We start from the raw sequence: 19,801 nt of genomic DNA on the forward strand, positions 1-19,801 counted from the left end.
TGCAGGCACAGGTGTATGGAAGGACAGCAGGGAAAGAACTTTATTGCAACATGCAACAGAACTGGTCTGTTTAAACCCAAAAGCAAGCAAGGGGCTCATTCACAAAAGGCATCAGGAATTATATCCATGGAAACCACTCTGCACCATGCCGGGCACAAATAACACTTTTCAACAGTCCAAACCACCCTTTGGAGCAGAAATGTGCCCAGAAAGGCCAGGCTGGCCACTGAGCTCCTCCCAAACCAGCTCTTCTCACACAGACCTGCAGGGAATTATTTGACACTCCCTGACATTTTCAGCTCAGACTTTTGGGGGTTTTTACCTGACAGTCTTGGGAAAGCTTTACTAAATCTTCTGCACTCCTTAAGACATCCAGGATCCTCAAAACCCAGTTAGTCTAGTACAGGATGAAGCTACATTTACATCCCAACATTCAGTTTCTATTGGTACAAACCAAATAAAAGCCAAATCAACAGTCTCTCATTAGACAGGGGCAGGAACTCACTGGAGGCTGAATAGTGTGTCCTGCCCACACCCAGGATTCCAGACCCTTCTCCAAGTACGGAAATCACTTTCCATTTATAACTAAGCTCTTAAACTCCTTGAAGATCACAGGAAAGCAGGTGGAACTGCATTGATTTATGAGGTTACCGTGAGAGAAAAAGTAAATAACAGCAATTTAAGAGTATTACTTCCTTAATACAAGCACCGATTTCTACTGTACAATTTGTGGACAAATAAAAGGCTCCTTGGCTGCTACTCTGAAGAGCAGGAAGTAGAAAGAACTTCCCTGGACAGACTGACAGTACTGAAGAGCACCAGTGGGGACAGAGGGACCTCAGTGCTGCGCTCACAATTGGGTTGACGGTGCTGGACCTGCACTCCCAGTGCACTGGGAGTAACTCCAGTTTCCCATGGAGCTGAAAACACGGCAGCTGAAAGCTGGAGACAACCCTGGACACATCTTTTCTCACCGTGTATCTAAAATTCCCAGTTTAGGCAAAGTGAGGTTGTAACATAATCACTGGTTGAGCACCTGATTTTGTTTGTCAGCATCAGGAAGTGAGAGCAGGCGAGTTATTGCTTTTAGTGTCCATGTTAAATTAGTCTGGCTGATTAATTACCTCTCCCTTCCACGTCCAAGGATGTTGTAAAAGCTACATTAGGTGTTCAGTGTGGAATGGATTGTGCTACATATTTGTGCAGCAGATTTTCATTCTTTTAACATCTGAGTCAAGATGTGCCCAGCCTGTGACATTTGTGTGCTCAGTGTCACTGCCCTGGACTCTGCCTCATGTATCACACAGTTCATATCCACACACAGCACAACATGGGAATCAGTTGGTGAATTTTAAATGAATGCAGAAGAAATTCCTGAGTCTGTATCAAAAACCATCTCTGATTTTTTCCCCTCTCAAGAATCAAATTCCTCCTCCTCTTCCTCCTCCTCCTCCTCCTGATGGTCCTGAAGGCTGAGGTGCAGCTCGGTTTGATTGATGGCAGCCTCGTTGTCCATCTGCCCAAGAGTCTGGCACGAGAAAGGAGCTCATTATCAGACCCCAAATCACTTCTCAAATCGGCATTAAAGCTGTGCAGCCCCAGTGTCACAGTTCAGAGCATTAGACATAATATTTAATAAACAGTGAACTGAACCTGCACCAAAGTGGTGCTTCCCAACCCCCTGGAAACGGGGATGGGAAAAGGCAAAAAACACAAACCAGCCCCAGCCCAGGTATTTTACAGCCGAGCTTGGCAGGGACAGACAAGGGCGACACGAGGAACGTGAAACCCCCCCCACCCCGGGGACAGCCGGGCACGACCCCCCTCACCTGCTGAGTGTCCCCTGCCAGGGCTGAGGAGGGGACAGGGACGTTCTCCTCGCTGGACCTGATCATGGACTGCAGCGCCAGCTCCTCCACCTGGAAACAGGGAGCAGCACAACCCTGAGCACTGCCTGGGCTCTGTCAAACACTGAACACGCAAACCCAGCACCCACCCCGGGCGATTTCACACTCCACAACGTTTTTGGCTCAGACTCTTAGGGTTTTTTTACCTGTCAGTCTTGGAAAAGCTTTGTTTCCTTCTGCACTGGTGTTCTAAGCTCCTTCATTACCCTACCCAGGATTCTCAAAACCCAGTTAGTCTTTAGTTCAGCTACCTCAGACTCACTACCCCTTCTCTGTGCAACAGCCAAGAAGGCAAATCATACACCCACAATTCCATTTACCTCTTATATCCTACATACACACAATTCTGTTTACTTCTTGTGTCCTGCATACACCCACAATTCCACTTAACTCTTGTATTCTGCATGCACTCACAATTCCATTTACCTCTTGTATTGTATATACACCCACAATTCCATTTACCTCTTGTATCCTACATACACTCACAATTCCATTACCTCTTGTACCTACATACTCACAATTCCATGTACCCCTTAGAGATGCACCCTACACACCACACGTGCCACACATCTCACAGGTAAATGTGGGTGTACCCTCTCGGAGCAGCAGTAGATGGATCCCACGGATCCATCCACTCCTTTCCCGCGGACTGACCCGCGCAGGGACCCTCCCGCCTCTCCTTCCCCGCCCGGAGCGGGGAGAGCGGGCCCGCACGGCGGGGCTGGGCCGGCCCTGCCGCTCCCGCCGCTCCCATCGCCATCCCGCTCCCGGTGCCCGTTCCCGTCCCCTCCCGTCCCCTGTCGCCCCCGCGCACCCGCAGCCTGCGGAGCTGGTCGTGCAGCGCCGCCTTCACCCGCAGCAGCGTCTCCTCCTCCCTGCGCAGCTCCTGCAGCCGGCTCAGCATCGTCGGCCCGGGCCGCCCCTGCCCCGCCCGGGCCCGCACAGCGCCCCCGGCGCCGGGGAGGAGGCACCGCAGCCCGGCCCCCGCTGACGTCACTGCCCGCCCCGAATGACGCAACACGGCAGCGTGACGTCACCGCGCTAATTACATCCCTACGGGCGGTGCTGCCACCGCGCGGCCGCTGCCGGTCACGGCACCGCGCGGGTTGAACCCGGATCGGGCCCAGCCCAGCGCCCGCGGGCTCAGCCCGACTGTCCCTCTCCTCTTTTTCACTCTTCCTTGAAGAGTTTCCTTTTCAGCTCTTGCTCAGACACCCACAACCGACACCATTTTCTCTGTTCCAGCTGCATTTATTTAGTTGCCAGCCCCGGGCACAGCCCGTGCAGGGCCCCGGGGTAGCCCCGCTGTGCTCACGCTTCAGCCTTGGCCTTGCCCGCGGGCTTGGCCGCCTTCGGCCTCTTGGCTGCAGGTTCTGCCTTGGCTGCAGGCTCTGCCTTGGGCGCAGGTGGGGCCTTGGCTGCCAGCTTGGCCTTGGCCTTGGCTCTCTTCTCCTCCTTGAGTTTGTGCTGAAAAGGACAGGGAGATGATCAGTGTGACACCCGAAGCACCAACCCAGGTGTGCCTGTCCCGCTCCCCCCACTCACGTTCTGGGCGTGCCGCAGGATGGTGTTGCGGCGCATGGTCTTGGCATAGGGGTTCAACTTGATCATAATCCTCAGGTTCTTCAGCGGGTTCTTCTTCAGGACCCTGCGGTGAATCTTCTTCCTGAAAAGCACAGACATGGACTGTCACCTCATTTTGCAATGGCAGCTCTGATAAATTCTCCCTGAAATTTGGGCAGCTTAAATTCCTGATGTTTACACCCAGAAATTAAGAAATCACAGCCCTATGACAGCCCAGTGCAGAGATTTCTGACCCCATAACAAGACCTCACGTTTGGCAATGACTAGAGAAACCACTCATGACATTCATTAGACAAAAACACTTACTTTGGAGCACGCAGTGCCTTCTGGATTTCTTGGCTTCTCATGATTCTTCCGATATCTGTATTGGTCATCTTGTGCATCGGCAGGCTGGGAAACAAACATTCCCAGTGTGAGTGGATGATAAAACCACGGCTAATTCACTGAGAACAGGCACTGGGGAAGAAGTCCCAAAGTCCCTCTTCCCCCCACACCCGTGGGCTGCTCTTCCAGCCTGGGTGAGGGGCTGCACTCACTTGTAGTCGCTCTTGAGCGTGGCCGCCTTGCGCCAGGTGCCGTACAGGTCGTCGAGCTTGCGGAACGCGCTCTCCGTCCAGATGCAGAACCGCCCCACGTGGCCCCCGGGAGCGAGTCGCAGCAGGTTCAGCTTGTTCACGTTCAGGAGAGTAATTCCTGAACAGAACCAGGCAGAGAAATCCCTTTTGTTTGTAATTAAATCAAGGACACACAAACATTGCGGCTTTTCGGCTTTGACACTACAGAGTCACACACACCTGTGTGTGAAAATCTATTATTCAATTAATAAGAATCACTCTTTTTCCAGATACAAACTTGACAAGCTTATTTTCAACTGCCCCAAACGCAGTTTAGGGTTGGGAACAGCTGTAACATTTGTCACAAACACCCTCAATATCACCAGAACAGGTTGTTACAAAGAGCGTTATCAGCCACTGCAGCGGGTCAGAACTTCCACACAATCACGTGGTTCAGAAACACGGACCAATGAAGTGGAATCTCATCATTCCAGGCAGTCTCCTGCCAGAAGAGCAGCTGTGTCCCACAGTTACCTGGGATGTTCCGGAAGGCCCTGATGATGCCGTTGTCCTCGTTGTAGATGATGCAGGGCCCCCTGCGCTGGATGCGCCGGCGGTTCCTCATCTTGCCCTTCCCGGCCCTCATGCGCTGGGAGGCATAAACCTGGCAAAGGGGAAACCTGTGAGCATCCCAACAGCTCAAATCCCACCAGGCATCCCCCAAACCCCTTCAGTCAGAACGTCACCATCATCACTGCGGGTCTGCAACACGGACCAGTGAGGAGTTCATCACTCTTTGGGCTCAAAACACACAACTATCTGGAATTCCCTCTGTAGGGCTGAATCACCTGCTCTTGGAAACACACCTTACCAACTCACCTTTTTGATGTCATTCCAAGCTTTAAGCTTCTTAAGGAGCAGAACAGCTTCCTTGGTTTTCTTGTAACCCTCCACTTTGTCCTCAACAACGAGAGGAAGTTCTGGAATCTCCTCAATGCGGTGACCTAACAAGAGATTATGTTACAACTGATCTTGGCTGGACCCATGTGTCAAAGTTACTGCCTTGTATGTTCACAAATGATACAACATGATAAACTGGAAATTAAATGTTTCATTCAGCACTAGTCTGGTGGGCTGGAACAGAAAGAGTTTCATTCAGAGAGTGACAACACTGTGACCCCCCCAAAGTCAGAGCTGCTCAACTCCAGGCACCAATCAGAACTTCCACACAATCATGTGTTTCAGAAACACGGACCAATGAAGTGGAATCTCATCATTTCAGCAGAACAGATCTTGACTATTATTAAGAGAAATTTATTCCTAGTATATTAACGTACTTGATTCTGACCTAAGATGTTTAACATACTCATTTTTAAGCTTGATGCTCCATGTGGAGATGCAACTTGGCACTGCTGTTCAATGAAATTAATGAATTAATATTCAGGCACAGTAACCACAGCAGTGAAGTTCCAGTGGAGTCTCACAGGTCTGTCTCAGACAGGACTTGCTGTACCTGAGTATCAAGCAAACCTTTGCTTCCATGCACAGGAAGCCAACGGCATCGCCGTGTGGTGCAAAATTCCTTTGGAGTCATCACACAGTACCCAATACTGGCTCAAGCAAACACTCCCAGAGACAGAATTCCCACCTTTGGACATGACCAGAGCTGGCAGGGCAGATGCAGCCAGGGCAGAGCAGATGGCATACCGCTTCTGCGTGATGTTCACTCTGCGGTGCCAGCGCCGCCAGGTCTTGGTGGGAGCGAACATGCGGCCGCCTCGGCACATCTGAGATGGAGTTAAGAACAACCCTTTGGAATATTCTCTTCCCAAAATGACTCTTTAGTGCTTGCTCAGCGTTAGTGGGTCGTCAGCCACCTGTGCCAGGTCACTGACAGCAGGCAACTGTCCCTGAGCACAGAGTAAGACGCAAATTACGACATCACAGCAAGACAGGATTTATCAGGTGGCTCAGGAGGTGCAGAGGGAACCACTGGAGGATTCCAGTTCACTTTTATATACTTAGGAATAACTTTTCAGCTGGCTGAGTTCAGTGCCCCTGCTGGAAGCCCAGCCATGGAAGGATACGTTCCCAAAGGCCCCCTGGCCGGAGCGGTGAGTGCCACCCCCTCGGACGCGAGGGATCCGAGCGACGGCTCTGCCGGTCCCCCAGGACTCGGCACTGGTCTGGTGACCTGCAACAGAGACAGAGGCATTCAGAGTGACAACAGGGACCCTCCCAAAGGTAGGGAGCTGCTCAACTCCAGGCACCAATCAGAACTTCCACACATCATGTGTTTCAGAAACACGGACCAATGAAGTGGAATCTCATCATTTCAGCAGAACAACCTCGACCAGATAAGCTTATTCTTAGCATATTAATATACCTGCTGCTGACCTAACATGTTAACACACTCATTTTTAAGCTTGATCTTCCATTTGGAGCTTTAACTTGGCACTGCTGTTCCTAGTGGGTTAAAATGTTAATGTGAAACCTTAGAAATAAAGGTTAAAAATGCACATTCCCAGCACAGCTTTCTTGGGAAGCAGAAACCACCTGCACCTACAAGCTGCTGAAACAACTCTTAACAAATGCCCACTTGCAGAGGATTTTTGCTGGCAGAAGCCTCAGGTGGTTAATATGGAGCAGGGAATCTAGTGAAGTAAGGTAACATGCAGGTACCCCTGAAATGCCAGGCAGTGGAAGGATTTCAGGAAAATTTATTCCAAAGTTGAGAACACCAGACTTAACAAAGAAAATCTTAATGGTACTTTGAACATCAGGCCTGAGAAAGACCTGCCCCTCTGCTCCTCGGGCTTTATCATCACACAATTTAAAATCGGAATAATAATAATAATAATAATGTTAATTATCAGAACAGCCACCGTGCTTTATATGCAGAATTCCACTAAAAGTGCTTCTCTAGTTCTAACTCCCAGTTGTTAGACACCAGATCAGTTATTACTGGGTCAGAACCAGAGCAGATAAAACCAAGGGCACGTGTTTGCCTCATGTCACAGCCCTGTCATTGGACTGGTGAGAGCTGCTCTATAAGGCTTTGGTGGTAGCTCCATGATCTGTTTCTCCCTTTCTCCTCTCTTCTTGCTCCCTCTGCCTGTCTTTCTTTGCTCCTTTCTTGATGCTTAGGGGGATTGGATCTCGATTTAAGTGTTGTGGAAGTGGTTGGAATTTGCCTCAAGTGTTGTGGATTTACTGGATTTTGCCTTGAGTGTTGTGGTTTAACAGTTTATGCTAAATCAGTATTGTAGAACCTTTTTTATTCCACGTTGTGGGGTGTCCTTTTGAACTTTGGCCAAGTCCCCTTACTTGCTCCCCTAAATTAATAAAGAAATCCCTTGGGAACAAGCCCGTGGGTGCTTCTCTTGATGCCATCTCAAGGTATTAAAGAACCCAAATCTATATATTACGGTCTTAAGCTGTGCCAGGAGAAGTTTAGGTTGGATATTAGGAAGAAATTTTTTACAGAGAGAGTGATCAAGCATTGGAATGGGCTGCCCAGAGAGGGGGTGGAGTCACCATCCCTGGAGGTGTTTAAGATGAGACTGGATGTGGCATCAGTGCCATGGGCTGAGAACCATGGTGGGGTTGGACTTGATGATCTCAGAGGTCTTTTCCAACCCGGTTGATTCTCTGATTAAAGTAAAACTCCTGGCCAAGCCAGCGAGCCAGCAGCTCCCAGGGCTTGAGCTCTCCCTGGCACACCCCAGTGTGTAGCAGGGAGCCGGAGGCTGTTCCCAGGGGTGCCCAGGTGGTGCCCAGGCGTACCTGCGAGCTCGCTGACGGCGTAGGGCTGCCGGTTGTTCTTGCGCAGGTTGGTGTGCACGAAGTTCACGACATCGGGGCGGATCGGGGCCTTGAACACAGCGGGAAGGGTCACGTTCTTCCCCGAGGCCTCCCCCTTCTCCGAGTACACCGAGATCAGCGGCCGAGCACAAGCCTGGGGAGGAGAAACTCTTAGCACAGGGACAGGGAATTCCTGAACTCCTGGCTTGCCAAGCCCTCAGTATTGCTCAGAACTCAGGAGTCGTCACCCAGCAGTGCCAGCGCACCGACAGCAGGCAACTGTCACTGAGCACTGGGTAGGACGCAAATTACATCATCACAGCAATATTCCCCCTCCACATGGCAGTGGGAAACTCCACAGCACAACCCACAGCCAGAAACTACGCCCCAGGTTTCAAATGTAATAGATTTCCAAGGAATTTGGGCAGAATCACTCCTGCATTGAATGTCCGCGCTCTTTGATAAACACCTTCTAAGCTACTGCCCACCTGCTGTTAAAAAGCCCATGGAAAACCCACATGTGGCTATTTAGATCATTTTTTATTAATATTAGCATTACTTAGGTTTCAAATTTCATTGATTTCCAAAGAATTTAGGCAGAATTACTCTAGGATTGCATCTCTGCACTCTTTAATAATCACTGTCTTTACTTCTCTAAACTAATAACCACCTGCTGTTAAAAAGCCCATGGAAAACCCACCTGTGTTTGCTTAGATACATATTTATTTAGATAATTTATTTATTAACATTAGCATTATTTAGGTCTCAAATTTTATAGATTTACAAGAAATTTGGGCAGAACTACTCTAGGATTGAATCTCTGGGCTCTCTGATAAACACCATCTAAACTATTTCCCACCTGCTGTTAAAAAGCCCATGGAATACCCACCTGTGTTTATTCAGATAAATACTTATTTAGATAATTAATTAACATTATTTATATTATGTTTAACAGCTGAAATGCTGTAACCAACTTCTCCAACACAATTCAGACACTCACAATGACTGCAGAACATCAAATGGTCAGAATGAGTTTTTTGTGAACTCTGGGCTCCCTGAAAAATTCCTGGTGTTTAAAAGTTTGCAAGGTGAAGATTTAAACCGCCCTCAGCACCAGCTGCCTAAAAAAAAAGAGGCCGAAAGGATGCCCCAAAATAGTCTGCCAGTGTGAACAGCACCCTTTAAAAAAGAATCTTTTAGCATTATGCTGTATTGATTGTTAATTAATCTCGTGGCAACAGTATAGGCAAAGCACATTCCTTCCCTTTTCCATCCAAAATTCGTTTTGGAGGTATTAAAAATACTAAACCCCTCAAAATTAACGAGCTCATGGCAATAGAAGTGCTGTCTGTGCATGTGACACCAGCCTCTGGCCCTGCTGTGGGTGCAGAGATCTCAACACAAGTAGCAAACTTGACGGGGGTGAACGAACCAGAGCACAACCTGAACTGTTACTGGCAGGAAAAGTTTTTCATCTGCAAACTGGTTCCAGACCAAGGCCTCCTAAAGCCTGTTTTGCAATAAAATAAATTAAAAAAAAAAGTTAAAAAAACATAAATAGGATGGTTAGAGAAGCCGTTCTTTTTCACTTTACGTGGATCCAAACGCTCCTGTGGGGCTTGTTTTGCTTTAGACTAATACGTGAGGTAACTAAAAGGCCCTGCCAGGCAGCGATGCGGGCCCAAACTCCGCTCTGCCCTAAGAAGGGGGGACTTTGGGCCACCAAGCCGAGCTCTGGCGCAGCCCGGCCCAGCCCGACTCGTCCCGGTCCCTCACGGTCCCCACGCGGCCGCTGACGGGCCCAAAATGGCGGCCGCGCTCCTCACGCCGCCAGCTCGGCCCGAGCGCTGCCCGCGGCGCAGCCCTGCCCGCCGGGCTCCGCTCCCTCAGCCCAGCCCCGCTGCCCGCCCGGCTCCCCCCGGCCCCCCGCAGTCCCAGTTCCCGGCTCCCCCGTCCCGGCGCTCCCTCACCATGGCGGCGGTGCCGGAGCTGCTCGTGGCCGTCTGCGCCGCGCCCCGCCCGGAAAAGGAAGGACACGTCACCCCGCCTTAGTTATGACCAATGTCCCTCCGCGCCGTGCGCACCGCTTCTGCCGCGCCGGCCGGTCGAATCCCGACCCAGCCCCAACCCCAACCGGGCTCCCGCCCAGCTCCCGGTCTCTCCGGCCCCGCCGCGTCTCTCGATGCCCGCCCGCGCCCTTCGGCCGCCTCTGTCCTTCTCGGTCCCTTCCCAAAGCCGGGGACTCTTTTCCGGCGGAGGGATCCGGGGTGGCGCCTCACCCTGTCCTCACAGCGCTCCCGTAGCTCCGGCGCGCGGGACCTTCGGTTGTGGCGGCGATGGCGGAGCGGCGGCAAAGGGCGGCGATTGTGCTGGGCGAGCTCCTGCGGCGGTGGGCAACGGGCTGTTCCAGGGGCTATTCCCAGACTGGGCGGGCTCCTGCGGCGGTGGGAACTGGGGTCATTCCCGAGGCTGGGCGGGCTTCTCCTCCGGTGGGTACCGGGGCTGTTCCCAGACTGGGCGGGCTCCTGCTCCCGTGGGGATCGGGGCTATTCCAGGGGCTATTCCCGGGGTTGTGTGGGCTCCTGCTCCCGGGGGGATCGGGGTCATTCCCGGGGGTCTCTGCGCTGAGGGATCTGTGGCCCCGGCGGAGGCGCCGGTTGTGTTGGTATTTAGTATGTGTGGGTAACTTGCTGTTTAATTAGGAATGGTGAGGGGAAAAGGTCACGTGTGTCAATATTTTCTTTCAGAATGTATGAAGAGGGAAGGGAGAGTGTCCCTGAATGTCCATATCTCTACGAGGTAAAATCACAGAATGGTTGTTTTAATAGTTGTATTAATCTTGGGGTTTTGTAGGTTCGATAATAGTTCAAAAATAAAATCAGGTGGTTATTTAAATGTATAGTAATATAAAAAACCAGACTAGATACAAAGAATCAAGCAATGCTTCTTTGTATGGGAAAGCTTAATTAAAAATTGATATTTTTTCATTCTTGAGAAGTAATTGATTTTTTTTAATGTCGCCAAACAGTGTTTAGCACTCTCATGAGACAGTCAAAGAAGCAACTGATTGACATTTAACGTTACTTTAAATGAGTATTCTCCATCTCAAGGATATCTAGTGACAGCAGTTGATACTTCAGTGTTCCCTCATAGTTCAGATTCTCTGAAGTTTTGTTCGTAGAACCAAATTTTAGTCTTTTTTAGAATCAGCTTGTTGGAATTTAGGTTTTCTATGATTAGTTGAAAGTTGTTGCAGTTTCACAGTTGATTTGATTCTACCCATGGCATGCAGTACCTGTGTTCTCCTCAGGTAAAATAGACTGGGATTCTTGAGTGAATGCAATAGAGTTGGAAAACAGGCTGTGGAGTTAGTTAATTTTGTAATTTCTGGTATAAAAAAATTACAGGAATGCAGCATTTCTATGCAGTATATTAAGAAGTTTTAATTATTATTTTCCAGACTGATGTGGAGATCTCTTTGGTTGGTGGCAGTTGCAAAAGTCCTGTTGAAAGATTTTGGAATGGGAGCAGCACAGTGTATATTTTGCAGAAGGCAGTAAGTTTGTGTGCCAGTTGTTGGGTTTTTTAAACGTAATTCCAAGCTTTTGAATTACCATCACATATTTTCACACACTTTGCAGTTTTTGATCCACCTACACTTTTCTCTTAAAGAGACACACTGAAGAAGGTGACTCCATGGAAGAATCAAATCAAGATGAAGCTCTTTCTCCCTCTGAGCTTTTGCCAAAGGAGAGTTCTGGACCAGCAGCTCTTTCTGTGGGAAGAGCAAAGTAAGTCTCGAAGGTTTCTCTGCCCTATTGTTGTAGTTTTCTTTTGCAGCTTTTGTCCCTCTTCCTAATATTCAGAACCTCTGTTGTTTTCAATCCCCCAAAATAAAATTGCTCATTAGTTTGTGAGGAGATTTTACCGTTTTCCATCCTGAAAAACTGTCTCCCCTGGTTAAAAGTTTTTAACAAAGTAGCTCGAATCAAGTTACTGGAAAAGCACTTCTGAGCTGTGCCATTGGGTTCATGGGATTCACTGGGTGTAGGACACCAAAAAAAGCTTACTAAGACTTCAGTGCTTGTTTTTTTGCTAAAGCTTCTGTTAAAAAAAGCTTAAAAATCTTATTGGGGTCTTTGCTGTTATTAAAATACCAAGTCATGGTACCAAAATGGGGTTTACCTACCTGATGTATTTTAATGAGCTTAAGATGTAAAATTCAATATGATTTTAGATTCTTTGGTCAAAATTAATATGTTGATTATATTTTGAAGTATGATATCCCATACTTCTTCCTTTGTGACTCTATTGTGCTGCCTCTGAAAAGAGGGTTACAATCCTGCGTTCTTGTTGTAAAATTATTTGAGTCTGCTAACAAAGCATGACAGACAGGAGTCAAGTTTTAACAAGGGACAAATTTAGGATATTTGCTGGCATCTAATTTTCCTCCCATTCCCATTTCTAGGCAGTTGGTTTCCTTATATGCAATGGTGCAAAATCCAAACATGACCCACCTGGGAACAAGGGACCTGGTGCTTCCTCCCCTCTGGATCAGGTGTGATGGTTCTGATCCTGAACACACCTGCTGGATTGGAGCTGAGCCCCTCAGAGCTGGAAAGAAAATCACAGGGATCACTATTTACATGGTGTCATGTGATGGTAAGGTTTTATGTTGCACATCAAATTAAATGAGGAAAGGCTCAAAAATGTGGGAATTCTGATGCGACAACACTGTGTTTGCTCTTTCTGTGGTGTTGGCTTGGGAATGCTCTACATTCTTGGTTTTAAAAAACAAAAGGAGATTAAAAAAAGAGAGAAAAGATGTTTTTAACCAGTGTTGTGTGGGGAAAATAGCTTTTTAATAGAATTAATGCAACTGTATCTGTGCAATAATAGTGCATTTAAACTGCTGCTATTCAGCTTCTTACACAACCACTGACTCCCACTAAACACTTCTGTGTTCACACCAGTTCTTACCAACAGGACAAATGCAAGGAGAATCCCTGTTTTCTAAAGGATATCAGGAGTCATTCTTGACCAAATGGAGCATTTGAGAATTAATTTTAAGTGTCAAATTGAGTTGTGTCAAATGGTTTTTTTGATTCTCACTTTTTTTCTTTCCTAGGTCCTACAGCTGATGAAACCTGTTTTGCAAACCTGGAAGAGCTCAAAATGGAACATAAAAGAAGACATCATTCATCTGTTGTAGGTTTTTACACTGTCACGGCTTCAGTCTCGGTTTAAAAGCTCTTGTTTTGGGATTTGTGATGCTGGTTTGGAGAAGCTTTATAGATTCTATATAGAAACTCACCTTAGTATGATTCTGTAGTACAGCATTCTGTCCTGAGATAACATTTATTATCTGATATTAATCCTTTTTTGTGTTTTTGTGAAATGCTTTTACAATTATTTTGCCTGCACACAAACCCATCGATGCTGTGGTGGTTTTGTTGTTTTTATTTTTGGATCTGTTCATTCTCAGGTGACAACAAAAGGATTTGCTCAGTATGAACTGATCCAAGTTGCTGCAATAGAGGACACCATTGTAGAATCTGGAAGCAATATCTATGTTGATATTACATGGAATATTGTTGATAAGATTCTGGAGACTCCCCCACTGATTTCAGCTGCCACTCTGGTAAGTCCAGCTGGGAAAAGCAAACGAAACCAAGCTCTTTGCACAGATTACATCATGAGCAGTGCACAGGATAGAAAATAAACCAACAAAACCTGTTCATAATCCAGATTGTAAATTATGCTGATGTGCATTTCACTAAGGACAGTTTTTGGATTGATTTCTGAAGTTTGGAACTGACTTAAACTTGTGGAACTTCCAGAACATTGCCCTGGAGTCTGGGGATCCCAGGAGTCCTGTGTACCAGGTGTATCGGGAGCTGCAGCTTCTCCTGGTAAGTACAAGGAAGAAATTCCAGTTTCAGATTCACATGGAATGATGAATTTATGTGTTAATAACTTACTTTATTTAAAACTTCATCACGTGTTTCGAAGAGAACTCTAAGCTTTTATTTTAAAGATTAAACTTTGAGTTCAGTTTTAGTTTTGGAATACAAAGAGGACAACTCCTCCAGAAATTCTGGAAGTGTCTAAATTCCTGGTTATCTGTGCAGAGATTTATGATTCTTACAAAGTTCCCTGCATTTTGAAGTGTGACTCGTGCAGAACCTGCAACAAGGCCTCATTTGTTGTTTTGATTCTCACTCTGCCTTTAGGCTTTGGCTGAAGGTTTGAAGACGGGTGTGACTGAGTGGCCTGAGCCTCTGGAGTCTGAATCAGCTGTTGAACTGGTCCAGGAATTCCTGACTGGTAATGGCTGCTTTTTCCATGGGGAGAGGGATTTCACATGTCACAGAAATAAAAGGAAATGCCACATACAATTTCTAAAGCACTAGAACTAGAATTGTTAATTTTTGGGCTATAACCTCCTGCACAGAGTAGTTAAATAGCTTAGTAAAGATCTGTCATTTTACTTTGTCCTAATATCATGTATAAAAGTAATTATATTAAAAAAATATTAAAAAAAATCTTTTCAGGCTATATCCTTACCCAGTGAAACCATCTTTAAAATGAACACTTTTTTGTCTATTAGTTGTGTGTTTTTATGATGTGCCTGGGGATTAATGCAAGTGGTTTGATGATATTTCTTTTTCATAGTAATAAAATTTATTTCTTTTCCTCTACCAGATTTAAAGAAGAAGCTGGATGGAGATTATGGGTCTGGGAGCAAGGCTGAAACAGAGGTTTATGCAATTTCCTAACTATGTAAAAATAATGGGAGAAGGTCTAACAGGCAATTCTATCATTAATTTGCTTTTCTTGCCTAATTTAATGATTTTGGGTCAATATAATGGTATCAACTGGATATCTGTCCTATTTATTAGAAGTTTGTTATTTTAAAGCAATGGACAATTTAACACATAAAAATGTGTTTGGCTACATTAAGATTTTTTGCCTTTCAGTCTACAAGAAAAGGTTTAGGTCTATTTTCTTTCAAGAGAGAAGTAGCATTTTATTGATAAGCTAAAAATATTTTGATTTCTGTATCAACTAAACCAGAAATATTCCTTATCAGGATAACAGGCAATTAGTTCTCTGTTCTGAGATTCTGGATGGATTTTGGCCTCCCAGGGCACTGCTGGGTGTACAGACAACACTTGGCTGGGATCTAAAGTGTCTCTGATCCAAGGCCAGCAGTTGTCCAGTGTGATGATTCTGGAAAGAATCAGACTCACTTTTAAATAAAAATATGCTTCCAAATTACTATGCAGTGATAGTTTCCCTGGACAAGGGGGAAAGTTAGTGAGGCACCCAGTTTTGATCCCTGGAGAAATTAAGATATGTAAGGTTTTTGAATCTCAATCAGCTTTTTTATTGAAGAGCAACAAACTCTTTCAGAAAATCAAATGTGACACGGCTGCAGTGGACAGTTACATCAAATCCATCTTCAGTGAGAGAGGAGACCTGGATTTTGCTGAGCAATTGTGGTGCAAAATGAGAAGTAAGTGTATTGTGGGGTTTTCCTTTCTTTCCCAATTCTCTGTGTCTGCTGGCCCACATTGCTCTGTCAGGGAAGTGGATGGAAGTTTCTGAGTGTCAAGGACTGATCAGCTCTTCAGACAATTGGTGTGAAAAGAGCTCATTTTGGGTGTGTGAGGTGATGTCCTTTCTTACAACATCCAAAGGCAGACCAACATCCAGCAGCAGATCCTGGATTTTGTTTTATTTGACTGTAAAAGGTACTAAACAATTGGTGGTACCCATCTGCTCTGAAACAGAAAAATAATTTCTATAGTTTTCATTTTAGATCAGAAGGACAATTTTCAATGTAAATAGAGAGAATGATGCCAAAATCTGTGTATGACAATCTGCTGCTGCCATGCTCCAAATCATACACAGTTCAGTGCTATCTGATAATTTTTAATTTGTAGTAACCTTTTTTAAAGCCATTTTATGACAAAGTTACCAAAAAGCAGTGCAGTCTGTCATTTCAGCTCTCATTCTTTAATTAAAGGAGTTTATTCTTGTGTGTTGGGTTATTGTTACTGACTTAACAGTCCTGGACTGATAATTAAATGATTGTGTCTTTTTTCTTTCCAGGTGTCAGTTCCTACCAGGAGTTGATAGACTGTTTCACACGGGTCATAAAATCCCTGGACCGTGGTGAGATCCAGCCCTGGGTATGTATTTGTGTCTCACAATAAATCTTGAAATTTTGAGTAGTGTCAAGTAAAACATATTTCCTGTCACTTCACTGCCCTCAGTTGTGTTATATTGTTTTTAAATGACTTCCATGTGTCACAGTTTGTTTCTGTTTCTATTGTTGTACTTCTAAACAATGTTTCTGATGTTTCACCTCACAAGGAAACTTTTTCCATGGCCAGATTCATCAAGGGAGCAGCAGCTTCCTACGGAAGTTAATCCAGCAGTCCTACCATGGGAAGATGGAGGTGGTTTCCCTCAGTGGCATCACTCCCATCCAGATGCTCTTTGAGATTGGCTTGGATAAGATGAAGAAGGATTATGTCAGTTTTTTCATAGGTGAGTCTGAGACCTGTTACATGAGCTGGAATTCAAGAGAAAAGCTATTCCATGCAGGAATAATGAACTTTTTGGTAACGTCCATTTCTCTTCTGTTCCCATCTGCTGAAGTGCAGTTTCCAGCCTCCTTAATAATTGAACTTTTCAGTTGGACAGGGTTTCAAAATTTAAAAAAACTGGGGCTTTGTATTTTACCATTGGTGTTACCCTCTTCATTTCTTCATTCCTGCTTTGCTCTGTCATCCTGTTTTCATTCTTTGTTCAACTTGCTTTTCTGTTTTCACTACTTGTAAACCTGTGTGTCCCAAGGAGGGTGGTTGTGTGAAAGTGTGGGGTGGCTTTCTTCACTGTGCAGTCTTTTTGGTAAATAAAATCATCCCTCTACCAGGCCACCTGGCAGGGTTATTTTCTTGTTTTGAAGAGCAATCATGTTCATAAATAACATTCCATCTCTAGTGACTTTGCACTTTTCTTTGGTAGAATTCCCTGTCTGATTACCTGAATCTTGCTTATATTTCATCTGATACTATGTGTTAAATTTTAATTATTTTTAATTTCTCCTGTTCATTTTACAGGTCAGGAACTTGCAACATTAACCTACTTGGTGAGATGCTTTATTTTTATTTTGAAACTCAGAAAGCAGTTTAAAGTATAAAGTAGAGCAAGCTCAGCTGATGGGGGGATGAAAGTCATGTCATAGTTATCAGCTGAGAAACTGAATTGCAGATCATGAGGCTGGAACAACAAACTGCAGGAATGTCATTGTTCTGTTTAATATAATACATAATATATATATTATCTCTCTATATAATAAATTATATATAATTTGTTTGGTTATCTGAGAGGAGTCGCTGTCAGGGCAGTGAACCTTCGTTCGCACTTTGATGGAACTTTGTTCTGAGTCTTCTGAGCCTCTTTTAAAATTTTGGGTTTTCAAAAGAAGCAGAAAGATTGTTTTAGTTTACTGAGGATGTGCTGTTTGTCTGTAGAAATTCAGTGCTCAGGTAAGAGCAGAAGCTCTTTGCTGTTCCAGGATTACTTCACTTCCACATCAGTGGATCTACAGGAACAAGTTCACCGTGTTCAAAAGCTTCACCATATGCTGGAAATAATGGTCAACTGCAGAGTCTTACTCCAGTTCAGACATGAGAACCTCTTCCCTTTGACACAGTAACTGTTGCATTTTTACTTCTTGCTCTTTAAATGACTATAAGAAATAGGATTTCTTTGACAGTTGTAAAGAAACACTTAAAAAAACCCAGCTCTCCTTAATGGTGATTGTGAGACTGCAGGAGGAGCAGCTGGATCTTGCTGCTAAATGTTGCTTTGGGACTAAAATTGAAAACTGAAGGATATAATAAAGTGTGGGAGTGTAGCTAATTTTGCACAAGCATTTCTCCAAAGAAATTAACTGGTTGATATCTATTGTAGGATTTGCATGAAGTATTACAAGGAAAACCCTCTCAATGAGAAGCACGTGTTTCAGCTGCCCATCAGACCGGCTCTTGTGAAGAAATTCTACCAAAAGTAAGAGAAACCTCAGTGTTTGCAGCATTCAAATTCAGATGGGACTGAATTTTGATGGCTTTTTAATTCTCTCAGTGAACACCCTGAATTATGGAAGGTGGAGATAAGCAGTGGGCACGGAGCAAAGGAGGTGAAAACAATGTGGCAAGTCAGTACTAATCCTCCTGTGGAACATGTAGCATCAAACAATTCAGGTAAGGAGTGGTTGGGATGAAACAAAATAATGGACACCCTTCAAACAAATTCAGTTTTTATACTGAGCTCAGTGGGTCTGAACTTTTTTGTACTTACATTTACTTTTCATCAAAGCAAAATGATGTTCTACCTTAGTAAGAGTGGGGTGGTATTTACAGAAGTGAATATTTTCAGAAAGTGGTGACTTTCTGAGTTATGTTTTTGGAGTTGAAATGACAACACAGTTCCAAATATGATTAAAATCTTTGCCAATGTATCAGAATGGCTATGAAGAGAAATTTTCCTGTTAGGAATGGTCTGGAGTCAGAGAGGAGAGCAGGTGCTAAGGGGAGAAGCCATTCCTTGCTGCAATCAAATGTAGAACAAGTGAAAAGAAATAATTTGCTTTTTTGGGGTGACGTTTGACAGAATGTGCTGATTTGGTAAAACTTTCCTGTCGTTGCTGATTTTTGGCACAAAGTGCTTCGGTGAAACTGAAGTTTGGGAATAAGTTTGGGAATGAGTTTGGAAGCTGCTCCATGAACTGATCTCTGCCATTTCCAAGAATTGGGACTAATCCCAACCTTCTCCTTTGTCCTCCCAGGTCTCTTCTCTGACTCCACAGTAAACGGGAGCCCTGAAGAAAGGCTGTATTTTATCACAGTGACCAAGTGCAGTCAGGTGCATTTCACATAAATCCAGGTCACTCTGCAGGAAAGGTACAGTAAAGGCAAAGTTCAGTGTCTTCTGTGTCCCAACAGATTATTTAGGAACACTGATTTAAAGAACAGCTCATCTCACTGAGTTTTTGGCTTTAATGTGCTTAAGTGGGACCTACACAGCCACAATTCATCTGTAGCCACTTATTTTGTTTGTAAATATTGTGCATTTAAGCCTGTACAGTATAAATATTTTAAAAATATAGATTTTTTTTTTTGTTCTTACATTTACAAGCATTCAATAAAGTTGTGCATTTTGGGGTTTCATCTTTTATTTTTGTTCATTAAAAGTGCAATCAGACACTGTTCAAAGGGTCCATTAGCTTAACCAACAAACCAAGCAATAATGTCATGTTTTCCTCACATCAAGTGATGCTTCATCATCCTCACAGATTTGGAAAGCTGTTTCTCCAGGGTCCTGAGATCTTCTGACAATCTGGTTTTCTTTGTCCCTGTATTTATATTTTGGAGTGTTTATATTTGGGAGTATTCCTGGATGTGCTTCCCTCTCCTCTTCAAATGATTTGTTTCTTTCCTTCAATGTGAAGTGAGTTATTTTAACAGTGTTGTCTTGTATGTTTTGCATAATTTTTGAGAAGAAAATCAGTATGATTGGCTGGGCTTAATCATTTAAATCTGTTGGGTTGGCAGTTGCAGTTGTTAGGTTGGTTAGATTGTGTATAGTCTGACTTTAAAGAATTCCTTGGTTTATGCTGACTAAATAATTTGAAACAGAAACATTCTGCAGAAAGATACTTAACTATTGATAAGTAAGAATAAGCAAAACCCCAATATTCATGCCTTTAAAAACTAAATTTCTATCATTTCTGGTTTCTCCTCAGTAAATCTTATTTTTTACCCCTTTCCTAATATTACATCTTAATAAATATCCATTTAATATTTTGAAGAAAAGCTTTAATTTTGTATTTGAAAATTAAGTGCCTGTCTCTCTTCCAGTAGCAATTACATGGTA

General features: G+C 44.7%; 3 protein-coding genes and 5 non-coding genes across 10 annotated transcripts; 1 reads left to right on the forward strand and 7 right to left on the reverse strand.

Annotated features, from left to right (window-relative positions):
- Positions 1-12: 12 nt before the first annotated feature.
- Positions 13-2,854, reverse strand: SNAPC5 (small nuclear RNA activating complex polypeptide 5). Its single transcript, XM_027688350.1, has 3 exons — positions 2,722-2,854; positions 1,830-1,919; positions 13-1,528 (listed from the first exon to the last, which is right to left on the reverse strand). The coding sequence occupies exons 1-3, from the start codon at positions 2,809-2,811 to the stop codon at positions 1,415-1,417; spliced, it is 294 nt and encodes a 97-aa protein (XP_027544151.1). The 5' UTR covers positions 2,812-2,854; the 3' UTR covers positions 13-1,414.
- Positions 2,855-3,137: 283 nt separating this feature from the next.
- On the reverse strand, positions 3,138-9,948 carry RPL4 (ribosomal protein L4). Of its 2 annotated transcripts, none has more exons than XM_027688172.1 (10): positions 9,820-9,948; positions 7,832-8,003; positions 6,133-6,239; positions 5,694-5,832; positions 4,925-5,049; positions 4,580-4,709; positions 4,028-4,184; positions 3,798-3,881; positions 3,453-3,573; positions 3,138-3,374 (listed from the first exon to the last, which is right to left on the reverse strand). In XM_027688172.1, the coding sequence occupies exons 1-10, from the start codon at positions 9,820-9,822 to the stop codon at positions 3,219-3,221; spliced, it is 1,194 nt and encodes a 397-aa protein (XP_027543973.1). In that variant the 5' UTR covers positions 9,823-9,948; the 3' UTR covers positions 3,138-3,218. The 2 variants fall into 2 exon arrangements, with proteins under 2 accessions (XP_027543973.1, XP_027543972.1); XM_027688171.1 differs by lacking the exon at positions 9,820-9,948 and adding an exon at positions 9,161-9,220.
- Positions 4,469-4,539, reverse strand: LOC113970191. Its single transcript, XR_003535071.1, has one exon. It is a non-coding gene; the product is annotated as a small nucleolar RNA SNORD18 (small nucleolar RNA).
- Positions 5,257-5,327, reverse strand: LOC113970187. The gene has a single exon (XR_003535067.1). It is a non-coding gene; the product is annotated as a small nucleolar RNA SNORD18 (small nucleolar RNA).
- LOC113970192 lies at positions 5,895-5,994 on the reverse strand. Its single transcript, XR_003535072.1, has one exon. It is a non-coding gene; the product is annotated as a small nucleolar RNA SNORD16 (small nucleolar RNA).
- LOC113970190 lies at positions 6,315-6,384 on the reverse strand. Its single transcript, XR_003535070.1, has one exon. It is a non-coding gene; the product is annotated as a small nucleolar RNA SNORD18 (small nucleolar RNA).
- On the reverse strand, positions 8,074-8,173 carry LOC113970193. The gene has a single exon (XR_003535073.1). It is a non-coding gene; the product is annotated as a small nucleolar RNA SNORD16 (small nucleolar RNA).
- A 73-nt stretch (positions 9,949-10,021) lies between the features above and the next one.
- ZWILCH (zwilch kinetochore protein) lies at positions 10,022-19,684 on the forward strand. Of its 2 annotated transcripts, XM_027688168.1 has the most exons (19): positions 10,022-10,238; positions 10,597-10,648; positions 11,310-11,405; positions 11,522-11,640; positions 12,318-12,511; positions 12,978-13,057; positions 13,335-13,490; positions 13,690-13,761; positions 14,083-14,176; positions 14,555-14,610; positions 15,266-15,368; positions 15,968-16,047; positions 16,252-16,408; positions 16,984-17,012; positions 17,442-17,578; positions 17,840-17,935; positions 18,011-18,129; positions 18,714-18,811; positions 19,221-19,684. In XM_027688168.1, the coding sequence occupies exons 1-18, from the start codon at positions 10,186-10,188 to the stop codon at positions 18,803-18,805; spliced, it is 1,785 nt and encodes a 594-aa protein (XP_027543969.1). In that variant the 5' UTR covers positions 10,022-10,185; the 3' UTR covers positions 18,806-18,811; positions 19,221-19,684. The 2 variants fall into 2 exon arrangements, with proteins under 2 accessions (XP_027543969.1, XP_027543968.1); XM_027688167.1 differs by lacking the exon at positions 19,221-19,684 and having other exon boundaries at positions 18,714-19,192.
- Positions 19,685-19,801: the final 117 nt, after the last annotated feature.

This window comes from Neopelma chrysocephalum, unplaced genomic scaffold (genome assembly GCF_003984885.1).
Source record: "Neopelma chrysocephalum unplaced genomic scaffold, ASM398488v2 Primary Assembly neopelma1_75, whole genome shotgun sequence".
Taxonomy (NCBI): Eukaryota; Metazoa; Chordata; class Aves; order Passeriformes; family Pipridae; genus Neopelma; species Neopelma chrysocephalum.